The following is a 14,212-nucleotide window of genomic DNA, read 5'->3' as shown; positions in this document are numbered from 1 at the left end:
ATGAAGGTGATGGAGGTGATGAAGAGGATGGAGGTGATGAAGAGGATGGAGATGATGAAGAGGATGGAGGTGATGAAGATGATGAAGATAATGGAGGTGATGAAGATGATGGAGGTGATAGAGGGGATGGAGGTGATGAAGATGATGGAGGTGATGAAGAGGATGGAGGTGATGAAGAGGATGGAGGTGATGAAGATGATGAAGATAATGGAGGTGATGAAGATGATGGAGGTGATAGAGGGGATGGAGGTGATGAAGATGATGGAGGTGATGAAGAGGATGGAGGTGATGGAGGTGATGAAGATGATGAAGATAATGGAGGTGATGAAGATGATGGAGGTGATGGAGGTTGGAGCTACCAGGAAAGAAGAGGAGGGCCAAAGAGGGGGCTGATGTATGTAGAGGAGGAGGACATGAGGGAGGTTGGAGTAAGAGAGGAGGAAGGTCAGGTGGAGGAAGATGATGTGCTGTAGCGCCCTCTAAAGGGAAACATAAAGAACCAGGAGAGGAATCCAGCTGATTGTTTATCTTCTCCTTATGGCGTAACCAGATCCTGTCTGTCTTCATGAATAACGTTCAGGTGTTTGAATATCACTGACATGAGTCAAATCTATAACAACTGTAGGAGGAGAAAATGATGGTACATTGTGACTAAATCATTGTTGACAAATTAGTGAGCTACGTTTTTATCTGGTTAATCTCATTTTGAATCTATAACTGTTTCTGCATGTGAGTCGCCCTACGATAAAATCCATGTGTAGGCTTTACTTGTTGGGTCTGGGGCCAAAACATTTGGTGAAGAGCGACCTTCAAAGTGAACGTCAGTGACTTGAATCCCACGGAGGATCCCATTGTGGGTGAACTGAAGCCCATGGCTGACGGCCATCGACTCTGGAGGAGCTGAAGAGATTTGCCAAAGTAGAATAGTCTGGGGTTCCTCAGGAGGCTGAGGCTCGTTAGGATCAAATGACTGCAGCCGGTTATCCAGGGACAACGAGACGCAACTGACTGAGGATTTTGACTCTGGGAGTTTGTCATTTTTGTGAAGTGAATTTGTTTAGACATGCAAAGTAACGTAATGTCAGCCTCCCGGTGCAGCTGGGAAGCTCTTCCTCTGTTCCATAAGCTGTTCGTCTGCTGACCTCACCCACTAAAAGGCTGATCTTCACTCTTGCAGGCGGATTATCCAGCCACAGGAGAAGTTCTGCTCTCATCCACTGACTTCCAAATGGTGCTGCAAGTGCAACACAACCAGTAAGTACCGTTCCTGCCAGAACATTCTAGATTTTTGATTATTCCCTCCTTCTTTCACCTCTTATCCGTGGAAGTCGCTGCAAAGAACACAATAGAGAGAAAATAGGAGATGCCAATCATTCTCTAGTATTACTTTTTCTTGTGATGCTTTATTGTTGTTGCTTTTTATCCTGCTAAGTATAGAATGTATAAAAATGGTTTGATTGAAGGAGGTCAGGCAGATGCAGCTAGCTTACTCTGAAAGGGCAGACACGCCCTAAAGCGACTGGATGAGGGCATCCTTTTCTCTAAAAAAACCCCCTTTTACCTGCTGCATTGTGGTGAGACGGGGCAAAGGGGAGGGCCCCAAACGAAGCCCAGTTCCTCAGAGAGAGCGTGAGAAACAGCAGCAGAGGTGGCATCTCTGCGTGAGAACACAGGAGAAGGCTGTGGTGCACGGCGAAGAAGAAGCTTGTTAACGCCGTTTCATTCTGTTCATGTAAATGTTCACACAGACACTTTCCTACATTAGAAGACCTGAGAACGTGCTGAGTTTGAACATTCAGAGATGACTTTTGATTGGACAGTGAACTCAAGAGCTTTTCCTTTACTGCATTATTATTTAATAGGGTTGCCCCACAGCCACTGCGTACAAATGTTACACAGACGGAAACTGGTGAACACACATGGAAAAAGTGAGAAATGTTGTGGTCTTTACGTGAAATACTTCAGGAATGAAACACGTTAAAACCACGGAAGAAGTAGGAATGAACCACGCAGAGAACACGTGAACCAGTGGTGGGCCGTCAGGGCCTTCAGGAGCTTCTCTGAAGGCCTAAAAAGTATCTGCATCATGTGTTCATATTTTCTCCATGCATACTCATTAAAGGCAGTCAGAGCTAAATAGGCCTCATTATCCGTTGTTAAGGCTTCCTAATGCAAAATCAGTGTCTGCCATTCATTTCCTTCAACCAATCAGATTGTGAGTTGGTGTCAGCAGGGCCTTCTAGCAGGCCTAGGCAGCGTCACAGGATTCAGAGCTTCTGATTGGACAGAAGCTTCAGGAAGTCACATGCAGCCAGACTTTTGGATGTGTCTCAGTTCAAACAGACTGACTGTGATGCATCCATGGAGGATCCAGCAGGAACGTCTCCCACTGATGACTTCCTGAGGGAATCATGAAGCAGACGCACAGATCTGTGTGTTATTAATTATAAAGTTATTCAGGATCAGTGCATTGATTTCTATGTTATATAAAGAAAAAACAGGATTCAATTCTGTTTCAGTTCAGTTTCTAACATGATCAAGTTCATTTGACACAAAGTGTTTTTTGTTACTCATCAGAGGAAACTTAACCTTTTCAGGTTTTCTACTTCCTGCTATGCTGAGCTGTAAATGTCTCACATGACAGTAACAGGTGTTTTTTACCACCTGACGGTGGAAAACGTTTACCTGGATGAGCGTAGCATATGAGCAGACGGACCCTTTGGGCGCCGCCCCATAACCACAGCCAGAAAACAAAGCACAACATGAGGCTGGAAACACGGTTCAATACCGAATGAAGACAGAACAACCCTTTAGAAACCAAAAGGAAGGGTCGGGCAGCTAAATGTGACGGATTATAGTTTAAAGTCTTCAGATTGATCGGTCACCAAGGTACACGTCCTCTCTGCTCACAACACACTTAAGTTCATCATCACCAAATCACTGGTGATACTGTTCACCGCAAAAACAACAATTCTTTCCCTATTGGCAGATCTTTTTGAAAATAAGCAATAAAATCAGAAAGAAAAATGGACTAAACAAGAATTCTTATTTTAAGACAAAACTTCTAAGACATCTTTTCTCAAAGTAAGATGGAAAAACGTTCTTTTTTGCTTGCAAGACAGAAAACAAGACTATTATTCTTGAAGCAAGTGTCTTTTTTACTTTTTTAAGGTTCAATTTTTGCAGCGAAGCATAGAAACAGAACATGCTGTGAAACCACATCCTGCATCAGAACCATTTCCTAAAGCATCTCCTCACTATGTTCTGCCTGAGCTGTCAGGTTCAAACTTAAGCGGTGCTGCTCAGACGTCTGACTGCGGCGCTGGAGCAGCTTTCCTGCCTTGCTCAGTGGCACATTAGCCCCGCTGGTTGAGTCAGTCTTCTGTTGGACTCGGTTGCTCAGAAACAAACCGAAACAAAGGAATGAAGCGACAAATTCTCCCCAAAGCGACGATGACGGCAGAAATAGCAGCTGAACGGCAGTTTGGAATGGAGGAGAGAGGAGACAAGATTCAAGAACAACTTTATTAATCCCTGAAGGGAAATTTAGTAAACGCGGTCAGGAATGAAGGTTAAAACGTCTGTGTTTGAATCCTGCAGTGGAATCTCAGTCAATCACTGGGATTCAGGCCCAGAAATGTAAGTCAGAGGGAAAAAAAGGGAAGAAATGTAGCAGGAAACTTTTTAAATGGACTCCTCCACTGGACTGGATGGGGGCCAGGAGTCCCCAGACCCGTTCCAGGCTAGCAGCTTTTGGCACGGCTCAGAAAATAAAACCGGTTTCCTGTCAGAAAGTTTCTCATGGAAGCAGAAACTGGTCTCTGAAGAAGAAACTCCCAGGTTCCATTCATGTTTCCTCTGAAGAACGTGCCGTTTCCATAGCAACAAAGGCATATTGTTCTCCAGATCAATTAGAGAATAAAAGTCTATTTTCTTAAAGAAAGTTTAAGGATGTGACCCCCCATGATCTACATGTTAGCAGAGAGACTATAGAGGACTGTGACAGCAGACGTCACCTCCTTTCAACTCCCACTGTTTCACAAATGAGACGTTGATGAGCCAAGAATCCAGAGAACAGAACATCTACAGATCTATCAGTCTGTGAAAACAGGCACTGAGGGTGGAAATAGTGGAGTTTGTCAAATGAATTGTTGTTTTTTCATGCTAGATTTAATAACAAATAGTTATTTTTCCTAAAACTGTCCTTGTCTTTTGGCTGCTCCTTTTTGAGGCTCCACAGGAAATCAGTCAAACCCAGTTCACACCAGCCTCCCTCAGGTCTCCTTCATCCATGGACCTCCTCTTGGTCTTCCTCCTCCTTCCTGCTAGCTCAGCATCCTCTCAGCATCATCATCATCATCACTCGTCTCCATCTGCTTCCCTTCACTGATCTCCAGAACATCCATGATCTGTTCCTCTGGTGGATTCCTTCCTGATCCATCCTGGTCCCGCAGAGACCCTCAGCATCTTCATCTCTGCTTCCTGCAGCTCCGCCTCCTGTCTCTGAACCAACATGATCTCACCACAGTCTTCTTCACCTTTGCCTTCATCTGGATGACTCTCTTTGCTGTAGACCAGCTTTTCTGCACTTGAGCACAGAAACATTTTTTAGGAGCCTTGAAGCCATAGAGGAAGCAGATTGCATGTCGGCTGACTTTGTTTATGACCGTTTTAGATTTCTTTGGCAGATTTTCCCAATAAAAGTGCTGCATGTCGGCACAGTGGTTAACGCGTCCGCCTCATGCAAGATCCCCCGGGTTCGAATCCGGGCTGGGATGTTCTCTGTGGAGTTAGCGTGTTCTCCTCGTGGGTTTTAGCTCCGGCTTCCTCCCACAGTCCAAAAACATCTCATCCTGACGGGATTTCAATGGACTGATCCTCCTCAGCAGCTGCTGCTGCATTCATGGATCTGTCAGCCAGTCGTACTGATTGTTGTCTGAGAAACATTTGAGGAAGAATCCTGCAGGGAAGACGTGAAGAAAGTGAAAGATCCTTTGTTAAAGCATAAATAAATGAAATAAAGGAACATTCACTTTGTTTGTTCTCAAACTGTGAGAACATCCATCCATCATGCATGCTTTTCTCCAGACCTTAAAACCACCGTTAACGACAATCATGACGTCTTCAAACGTCACGGTTGGGATCAGGTTCATGTACGTGACGTCAGACCAGCAGAAACTCTGTCCCACAGCGCCGTCTGTTTATGTTCCACCTGACGTCCAAACATTAGTCCCCCCCCCCCCACACTTCCCAGCCTTGTCCCACCGGGTGACGTCTTCACCCCCCCCGGGGGAGGGGTGAAGACGCTTTGAGAAGCACTGCTGTAGCGGGTTAAAAATGGACAAATGCTCAGTAAAAGTCTGAACTCACAGACGACGGTTTCACTGTTGCTGCTTGATGAAACCTGAAACTTTCCAGATGTTTGATTAGATGTGGACGGATGTCATCTGCAGACACGCTCATGCAGACACGTGCACATAAACACACTGATCCAACCGCTGACATCACTGCAAACAGCACATTTAGTTTGAATTCCAAACTTAGAGTTTAAATGAAGTAACTATTATAGATGCTGATTTTCACCTGAAGCTCTGGAAGAACACGATGGATCAGAAATGCCGTCTGATGATTCTAACCATGAGGCCATCCTTAGTCTGACTTCCAGACCATAAACTCTCATGGAGTTTACAATCCAGTAGTACAGAAAGCAGTTTGTCTTCTGGCTTCATTTTGTTTCTCAAACTAAGATCAAAGTTTTAGGATGCAGGACAAAGAGGGACTGGGAAAGATGGGACACCAATGAAACGCTGAGACGCATCCATGTGAGGAGACAGACAGCTGCTGGGAAGAGGCTGCTTCTCCGCCTACGGAGGAAGACTTCTCAGCTTTCGCACAGGTTAAGCTGAGCGTGCGACAGAATTGTGGGTAGGATAATGGACCAGGGCAGAGAGCGGGTGTTCTCCTTCAGTAGACGTCGGTCTGGGCCTTAGCGGCCTGCAGAGTCCGCTGCCTCCTGGTGGAAGTCCTGCTGAGGCGGCTGTGCATCAGTGTCTGGATGAGCACAGCCTCTTCCCTGCTTTTGTGCAGATTATGGCTCCTTTCAGCATTTTCCGGTATCTCTGAAGCCCTCATCCGTCAAGCCGTGACCTTCTAAAGCTGGATGTCTTAGACAGACCGTGAGTGAAATCCTGTTTGGTTACCAGCTCTCATTTGACCTTAAAGCCTTATCTGAAGAGTGACTGATGGCCACGGCGGACCACATTTGACGCTCTGCTCTTTCTTTTTGGCCCTGGACAGAATCTCCTAACGCCTGACCTGAGGCTTTGATGAGATTATTAACAGGAAATCATTTCTATCCTTTTAGGTCAAAAAGCCGTTTAAACCCAAACATTTTCTATGAGGCATAACAAAAGAACAAAGTGTTACAGGTATTACGGTTAGAAACGGTTAGACTTTCATCAAGACAGGAAGTCAGGCTTATTTTTATTTCTCAGCATGCTAACAACTTGCTTAAACATTTCCTATGGAAAGGCGAACTCCAGTTTCTAACGGGACCTGTAATCAATATCACGTGTGTGACAGTGTTAAGAAATTCAGCTGCAACAGTTTGCCTGTGAAACGACTAGCAGAGGCTGTGAAGGCCCCTCTGCGGCCCCTCTGTGGCCCCTTTGCGGCCCCTCTGTGGCCCCTCTCTGGTCCCTCTATGACCCCTCTGTGGCCCCTCTGTGGTCCCTCTCTGGTCCCTCTCTGGTCCCTCTATGACCCCTCTGTGGCCCCTCTCTGGTCCCTCTATGACCCCTCTGTGGCCCCTCTGTGGTCCCTCTGTGGTCCCTCTGTGGTCCCTCTATGACCCCTCTGTGGCCCCTCTGTGGCCCCTCTGCGGCCCCTCTGTGGCCCCTCTGCGGCCCCTCTGTGGCCCCTCTGCGGCCCCTCTGTGGTCCCTCTCTGGTCCCTCTCTGGTCCCTCTGTGGCCCCTATGAGCCTTCTGCGGCCCCTCTGTGGCCCCTCTGCGGCCCCTCTCTGGTCCCTCTCTGGCCCCTCTCTGGTCCCTCTGTGACCCCTCTGTGGCCCCTCTCTGCTCCCTCTATGACCCCTCTGTGGTCCCTCTGTGGTCCCTCTATGACCCCTCTGTGGCCCCTCTCTGGTCCCTCTATGACCCCTCTGTGGCCCCTCTGTGGTCCCTCTGTGGTCCCTCTATGACCCCTCTGTGGCCCCTCTGTGGCCCCTCTGCGGCCCCTCTGTGGCCCCTCTGCGGCCCCTCTGCGGCCCCTCTGTGGTCCCTCTCTGGTCCCTCTCTGGTCCCTCTGTGGCCCCTATGAGCCCTCTGTGGCCCCTCTGCGGCCCCTCTGCGGCCCCTCTCTGGTCCCTCTGCAGCCCCTCTGCGGCCCCTCTGCGGCCCCTCTGCGGCCCCTCTGCGGCCCCTCTGTGGCCCCTCTGCGGCCCCTCTGTGGCCCCTCTGTGGCCCCTCTCTGGCCCCTCTCTGGCCCCTCTGTGGCCCCTCTGCTGCCCCTCTGTGGCCCCTCTGTGGCCCCTCTGTGGCCCCTCTCTGGTCCCTCTCTGGCCCCTATGGCCCCTCTGTGGCCCCTCTGCGGCCCCTCTGTGGTCCCTCTGCGGCCCCTCTGTGGTCCCTCTGTGGCCCCTCTCTGGTCCCTCTCTGGCCCCTCTCTGGTCCCTCTATGACCCCTCTGTGGCCCCTCTCTGGTCCCTCTGTGGCTCCTCTCTGGCCCCTATGGCCCCTCTGTGGCCCCTATGACCCCTCTGTGGCCCCTCTGCGGCCCCTCTCTGGCTCATCTATGGCCCCTCTCTGGCCCCTCTGTGGCCCCTCTATGACCCCTCTGCGGCCCCTGGGGCAGATGAACCTGCAGTCATTGTTGCTGCAGGAGCGGTTTTCTTTCAGCGCTGACGGGAACGTAGTGCTGCCAGACCAAAGCAGAGCATGACAGGTGGAGCAAACAGCAAAGCGTGGCTGCATGAAGCGTTTGGCTCCTGCTTTTTATTCCCTCCTCCCTGAAAGACAAAGATAAAGGACCAGGCAGTGATGCTGCAACACAAGGTTGTACTCTGTGACTGTTTTCTCTGGGGGACTGTGTGCCGCAGGCAGCTTAGTGTGAATGATTTGCAGCCTGTTAATAAAATATTAATCATATTACAAACACAGAAAAATCAATATGATTTATATGACCTAAATCTGCTTGTTAGGATCTTTTCCTCTCCTTGGGGATGCAGGTTTTTGTAACACATGTAGGATTCTTCCTGTTAACAAAAAGGTGGAATATAATATTTTAAGAAGGCAGAGTTGGATGAAAACTGTTCTGTGTCCAAAACCAAAAGAACATTTCATCAATGGATGGAACAGTCCACACTGTCATAGCAGACCATAAACCACATCACTGAAAAAAACAAAAAGTATATTGACTTACATATTTAACTTTATACATGTTTAAAGCCATTCCACTTCATCCTTTGTCTCTTGGCTCCTCCCATAACGCCGTGTCCCACACGCCCACTTTCTCCGGGGAGCTAGCGGTGATTGGCCAAACGCTTTCATTTTATATGAACATCCATCTTTGCAAAAGTTCGGATGTTTGTTTTGGTGGGAGAAACGCAGAAACGCTGCCCAGGCCGACTCAAGGATGATGTCATGAAATGGGCGTTACCCACAAGGAGAGAGAGGCGGGGCCTCAGAGACGGAGTCGTCTCACTGACTTAATTTCTAAAGAAATCTCTCCTGCTGCTATCCTTCTACAGCCGGTGGAGTCAAAGTTGAATACGAGCATTTTATAAGATGTTGTGAGGAACAGGCATCCACTGCTCTGACTGATCAGAACGGAGACCCGCCCCTTTATGATGTCACGGCAGGAGGAGGAGCTCAGAGGCGTCCTCATCTTTATGTTTCCTTAAGCTCTCTGTTCTGAGAAAAGATCCAGAGCTGAAGCACCGGGGGGGCTAATTACTGCAGCTGCCCCCAACATGAAATCTATGGATTCCTCATCTGACAGGACATCCAACCCTTCATCATCGCCACGCCTGGATGGATTCCTCATGATGGCTTTTCCTCTGGAAGCAGCTTAAACCCAAATGTTCTCATTCTGACCAGAAAACACACAACTCTCTGTTCCAGTCGCCTGTAATGACAGAAAACACACATGTTGTGTACCACAACAACACACACACAAGCATCAGCCGTCTGGCTGGCAGGTCGCCTCCTGTTTCCCTTCTCCTTTCTGTTTAACTAACAGAAATATCAATATGCAGTTTACTGTGTGCAAAAGAAGACGTTTGAATAGGAATAAAAACCTGAACCAGAACACGGAAGTCAAGGATACCTCATGCTTTTCTGAATCAATCAATCAAACTTTATCTAGAAAGCACTTTTCATATAAAAGTAGAACACAAAGTGCTTTACATTAAAACAAAATAAAATAATATGAAAATAAGCACAAAAATAAAAAAAAGGCCCCCTCCCCGTCCCTACACACAGCCCCCCCCCCCCCCCCACTCCTTTCACACCTCCCACCCCCTAACTGATGGGGAAAGACGATGAGAAACAGGCTGAGCACGGAAACATGATGTTGGAAACACTAATAATTCTAACCTCCCTCTCTGTGAACAGCAGCATAACCAGCCAAATGCAGCATCACAGGTGAGGACCGCTCCACCACAGCTAAGCAGTGATGCAGGTTCCCCTCTAGAGCCGCAGTGGCTGAGCAGAGGGAGGGGTCCCAACCGAGGAAGCACCGGAAAAATATAATGAATATATGTTGTAAACCGAACATAAGTTACAGATTAGAAGTATTAAATAAAATAACGATATTGTTAATAGAGTGAAGCCTGTGTTATGCAATAAAAATAGTCACAAGCAAACAAGTAAATCCTGTTTTCAGCTATTCCGAACATTATTGTCCTAATTAGTGTTCATTTTAAAGAGAGTATTTACTTATACTTAACGTAGTAACTAATCCATAGAGGACTGGAGTTAGAGACTAAATTATTCTAATATAAAAGTTACTGTTTACTACGATAAGAAACAATTTGGGTTATTGTTAAAAAGTTGTTGTAGATCAACATCTAAATAGTGTGGACTATATATATATATATATATATATATATATATATATATATATATATATATATATATATATATATATATATATATATATATATATATATATATATAAAGAGAAAGACAGCCGTGAAAGAGCAGCCTGAGGCTCTAGAGCCTCAGAGTTTGCTAAGCATGAATGAGGAAATCCCAACCCTACTGGAAGACGACAGACGAGGCAGAAGTAGAGCTTTCTGCTGAAGGACATGATGACATTTGCTCTGTACTCAACCTTCCTCGGACTCCAGATGTTTCTCCTGTTTTTCCAGATGTTCCCTACAGGATGGGGAGGGACGTATGATAATATGAACTTGTCTGTTTTTCCCTTTCATCCAGAAGGGAGGATCTCCTCTTTCAGAGCTGGAACTCTGTAATAATAAACGAGCATTTGTGGGCCGTACTGTGCGGCGTGAAAGGGGTTAAAAAACAGCTGCAGCTACTTTGTTCAGTTTGTGTGTTTTTAGCTGCTCTTCATTGGTTACAGTTTGTCTGCATGGATTTGTCTTTTCTTTCTAATAAAGTTTTATGATTTGAATGAAACGGTGATCATAGGCTCTGTTAAATTAGAAATGGATTGGATTTGGATTTTAGTCTGCAATCACATATTTACCCTTGTGCTGTCTTGTGGGGTCCAGATAACCCCACTCCCGACAAGGCATTTTGGGAGTTGGGTCATCTAGACCCACTAGACAGTGCTCTGAACCTTTTTTCTTCAATGATTTGTGATCTTCACTGGTGTCCATGGATTACATGAAATCTTTCCACCTTTATCCACCTTTGTCATGGTAGGGAGAACACCTCAATGGAAGGGGGGGTCATCTGGACCCCATAGGATACCACAAAGGTTTATAACTTTGTTGAAGAGTAGAAAAACGTTTCTGTTCCTGCCACGGCCGTCAGCCTGACCCCGTCTTTGGCATCAATGTTTTACATCACACAGCCGCTCCGTAGCGTTTGCTCCAGTCGGCATCATTCAGATTTGGGCCGTCAATCACTGCAAGACTCACCAACTGGTTGTTCTGCCAGCCAATCTTTGTTGAAGAGATAACAGAGCTGACAAGTGGAGGTCCTTCTGGACCGAAGGCTCAATCAGACTGTATCTGTAATGACCCCCTCTACCCCTCTGGAAGCCTCTCTTCCTTTAGGTTGCTATAGTGATTGTCAGATCATTAGGACTAATCGGCTATTTCAAAAGACCCGTGAAATGTCATTTGAATTGCAGATCATTCGTTCAGACGGTTGTTGGCGTGCTCTTTGCTGTTCTGTGATCCAGCGTCTGTCGTTAACAAGCAAACCTCCTGGCGTTACGTGTTGCACGCCGCATGGCCGCCGTTAGCGGTTAGGGCTGGTGAGGTCAGGCTTACGGTCGCCCTCCTCGCTCATTCTGGCTCTGAGCAAAAACCTCCAGCTTTTTATGGCCAGCTCCCATGAGGTGAGGAATAAAGAAAGGATTCTGTCATGCTTTGCTTTCTGTGTTTTTGTGCTCAGCAGTGGCTCTGTGAGTCATCAGGGCCACTGCCGCCTCTGAACCGCCCTTGCTGCACTCATGCATTGTTCAGAGGTGGTTGGTGCAGCAGTCTCCATCATGGCTGCACCTGAGTGTTTTGAGGCCCTGTTCCGGCAAAATCCTTTAACTACCGCTGCAGTTTTACAGAAAAAAAGGCTTATAAATAAGAAATTCTGTTAGAAAAGATTGATACCACCCATTTTTAGAGGGTAGTGTGTTCCCACCAATAGAAGAGGGAAGACATCCGGTAGAGACTCTCTATCTGTAGAGATCTGTATCTGCAAAGCAAAGCGGAGAATTCTGTCAGCTGTCATGATGACAGGAAGCTTTATGAAAGCTCTGCAGCTCCGACAAGGACGGCATCCTTTCAAAAAAGGACAAAGAAGAAAACCAAAAAGCCTTGAATGAAGGACAACATAAAATGAAAGAGAAATTGTCCCTTCAAGGCTCCTCCATTGGCCTGGAAGGGCAGAGCTGCTTTTATATCTGCAGTCTGGTCTATTAAATCATTTGGTTTTTACATTTCTGCATTTCTTTCTTCTTGTCGTCATCATTGATTGGCTGAAATGGATTTACATGATGCTGCAAACGGCATAGTCATATGTTTAGGGCGTATTGAGAGCACGCTGAGGTTGTTGGGTCTTTTACATCAAATGGAGATGATCATCATCAACACACACACACACACACACACACACACACACGAAGTGTGAAGTCCATTATTTTGGTTTGAACCTCTCCTGAGGTTTGCTGCTGTGTCTGCTGCTCGTCAGACAAGCATCACTTCAGTGTCAGGAAAATGAAGAACCCAACATGTCAGTGTCATCACTGCCTCTTCCGCAGAGCTCGATGGTTTCAGAGGGGTTTGGTCAGAAGGTTTGATGAGCTGCCGCTCATATATATTTTCACTAAATCACTAAGCATCTTTTTTATTTGAATTGAATTTGACATTGTGTTTATCCACATGAGCTTCCAGGATGTGGAAGACCACATCTCTGCCTAAACACACTGGAGTAAAAGGCAGATGTGACCACGTCTTAGACAAACGCCAAACGCTGCTGCGCTCTGACCTGAATGCAGGTTTTTCAGAGGCAGGTGGTCGCGTGACGGAGTTTGAGATCGGGAGGCGGCAGTCACATTTTTGCACGCCACTCGGCGGCCGTGGAGGGTTTTGAGAATAAGTTAACATTTTATGGGGACTAGGCGGTTTTTGACATCGGGGGAGAACACGTATTATGTAAAGTTAAAATGGGAGCGAGATGGAGGGTTCACTATTACAGAAGAGGATTGGGAAGGCGTATGTCAGCAGCAAAGGGATCAAACGTGGTGTGAATTCTGTTGGAAGAGATAATGAGGTTTCTTTTACTACCCCCCCTCAGAAAAAGTACCTACAGGTAGTAAATGTTGGAGGTGTGGTAATAATGGAGCCAATCACTGTGTCTGACATCCGTGCACATCTGCTAAATGTATTTTCTATTATCTTCCTTTGTCCTTTGAAAGTCTATTTTTGGGTCAAATGGAACCAAATGGCCGACAACAAAAGTAAGAAACTGCTCTGCGTTCTACTGGCGGCTAGTAAGAACACAATAACCAGAAACTGGTTTAAACCTGAACAACAGACGACCGGCTTGATGATGAACAAAGAATGTATAGGATGGAAAGAATTTCTCACTCATTACAAATCCGTCTGGATGTTTTTTACACTACATGGTCTAAATGGACAGAATATCTAAAGTCTATAAGATCAGACTTTATATTTTCACGTCAGACCATTTATGTTTAGAAAAGTCCCTGCTCCCTCAAGTTTGTTCTATTTTCATTCAAAACTGAGAAAGCAAGAACATTGTAGTCCATCAATGCAATATATTATCTATCATGTTCTTCTACAATAAAAAATACAATAGAAAAAAAAGTAGGGTTAAGAGAAAAGGCCTCTGATCCTGAATGATGGTGATTCACATCATGAGCGCCGTTCCATTTGCTGATGTGAGGATGTCCGTCTATGCAGCACTGAGCCTGATGGTTGTTTCCACATTTACCTGGATATGTACACCTGTAGGCGTGACTGCTGTGCTTTTTAGAAGGAGCAACATCATGACTTATCACACTGGCGACATCAAAAGTTTGGTTTTGCTTTTTTTAATTCCCAAATATTTCCAGTGGGCAGCAGCATATTTCAGAGTAAAGACTGAAGGTTTTCCACATTCACAGCATATGAGTGACGCTAATAGAAAAACTGAATGAGTGAAGGACTCGCTCAGTGACAGGAGCGACAGAGTATGCAGTGATAGTTAGATAGGCTGAAAACAGCTTCAGAGCTGCTGAGCCGTGGTGTCAGAGCGGGCCGTGAACCACATCCTTCCTTCTGCAGGGACCAATCAGCCGCTGCCATTCACAGAAATGAGCGTTCACACCTATTTACCGCAGCCACCCCCCCAAAACAAAGGAACTCAAGAGCGCTACGATTCTGGAGAATTCAGTTGACGCCTCTGCAGCTCAGCGCCAAAGCAGCGATGGCAGGAAACAGCAGATCTACAGAAAGCAGAAGCAGAGAACTTCAGTTCTGACATCACTTCCTCCACATCTGCAGCAGGAAGTTTTAC

At 46.5% G+C, this 14,212-nt stretch overlaps 1 protein-coding gene across 1 annotated transcript in view; it reads left to right on the top strand.

The window, feature by feature from the left end:
- The window catches only part of LOC101160109 (disintegrin and metalloproteinase domain-containing protein 33-like), a 102,934-nt gene that overhangs the window by 29,421 nt on the left and 59,301 nt on the right, over window positions 1–14,212 (top strand). Inside the window, exon 3 of the mRNA XM_023965861.1 lies at window positions 1,178–1,254. Coding sequence (XP_023821629.1) covers window positions 1,178–1,254 — 77 coding nt within the window. The remainder of the gene's footprint in view (window positions 1–1,177; window positions 1,255–14,212) is intronic.

The sequence above is a fragment of the Oryzias latipes genome, chromosome 18 (assembly GCF_002234675.1).
Source record: "Oryzias latipes chromosome 18, ASM223467v1".
Taxonomy (NCBI): domain Eukaryota; kingdom Metazoa; phylum Chordata; class Actinopteri; order Beloniformes; family Adrianichthyidae; genus Oryzias; species Oryzias latipes.
The sequence above is the reverse complement of the archived record's forward strand: the minus strand, read 5'-3'. Positions and strand labels throughout refer to the sequence as shown.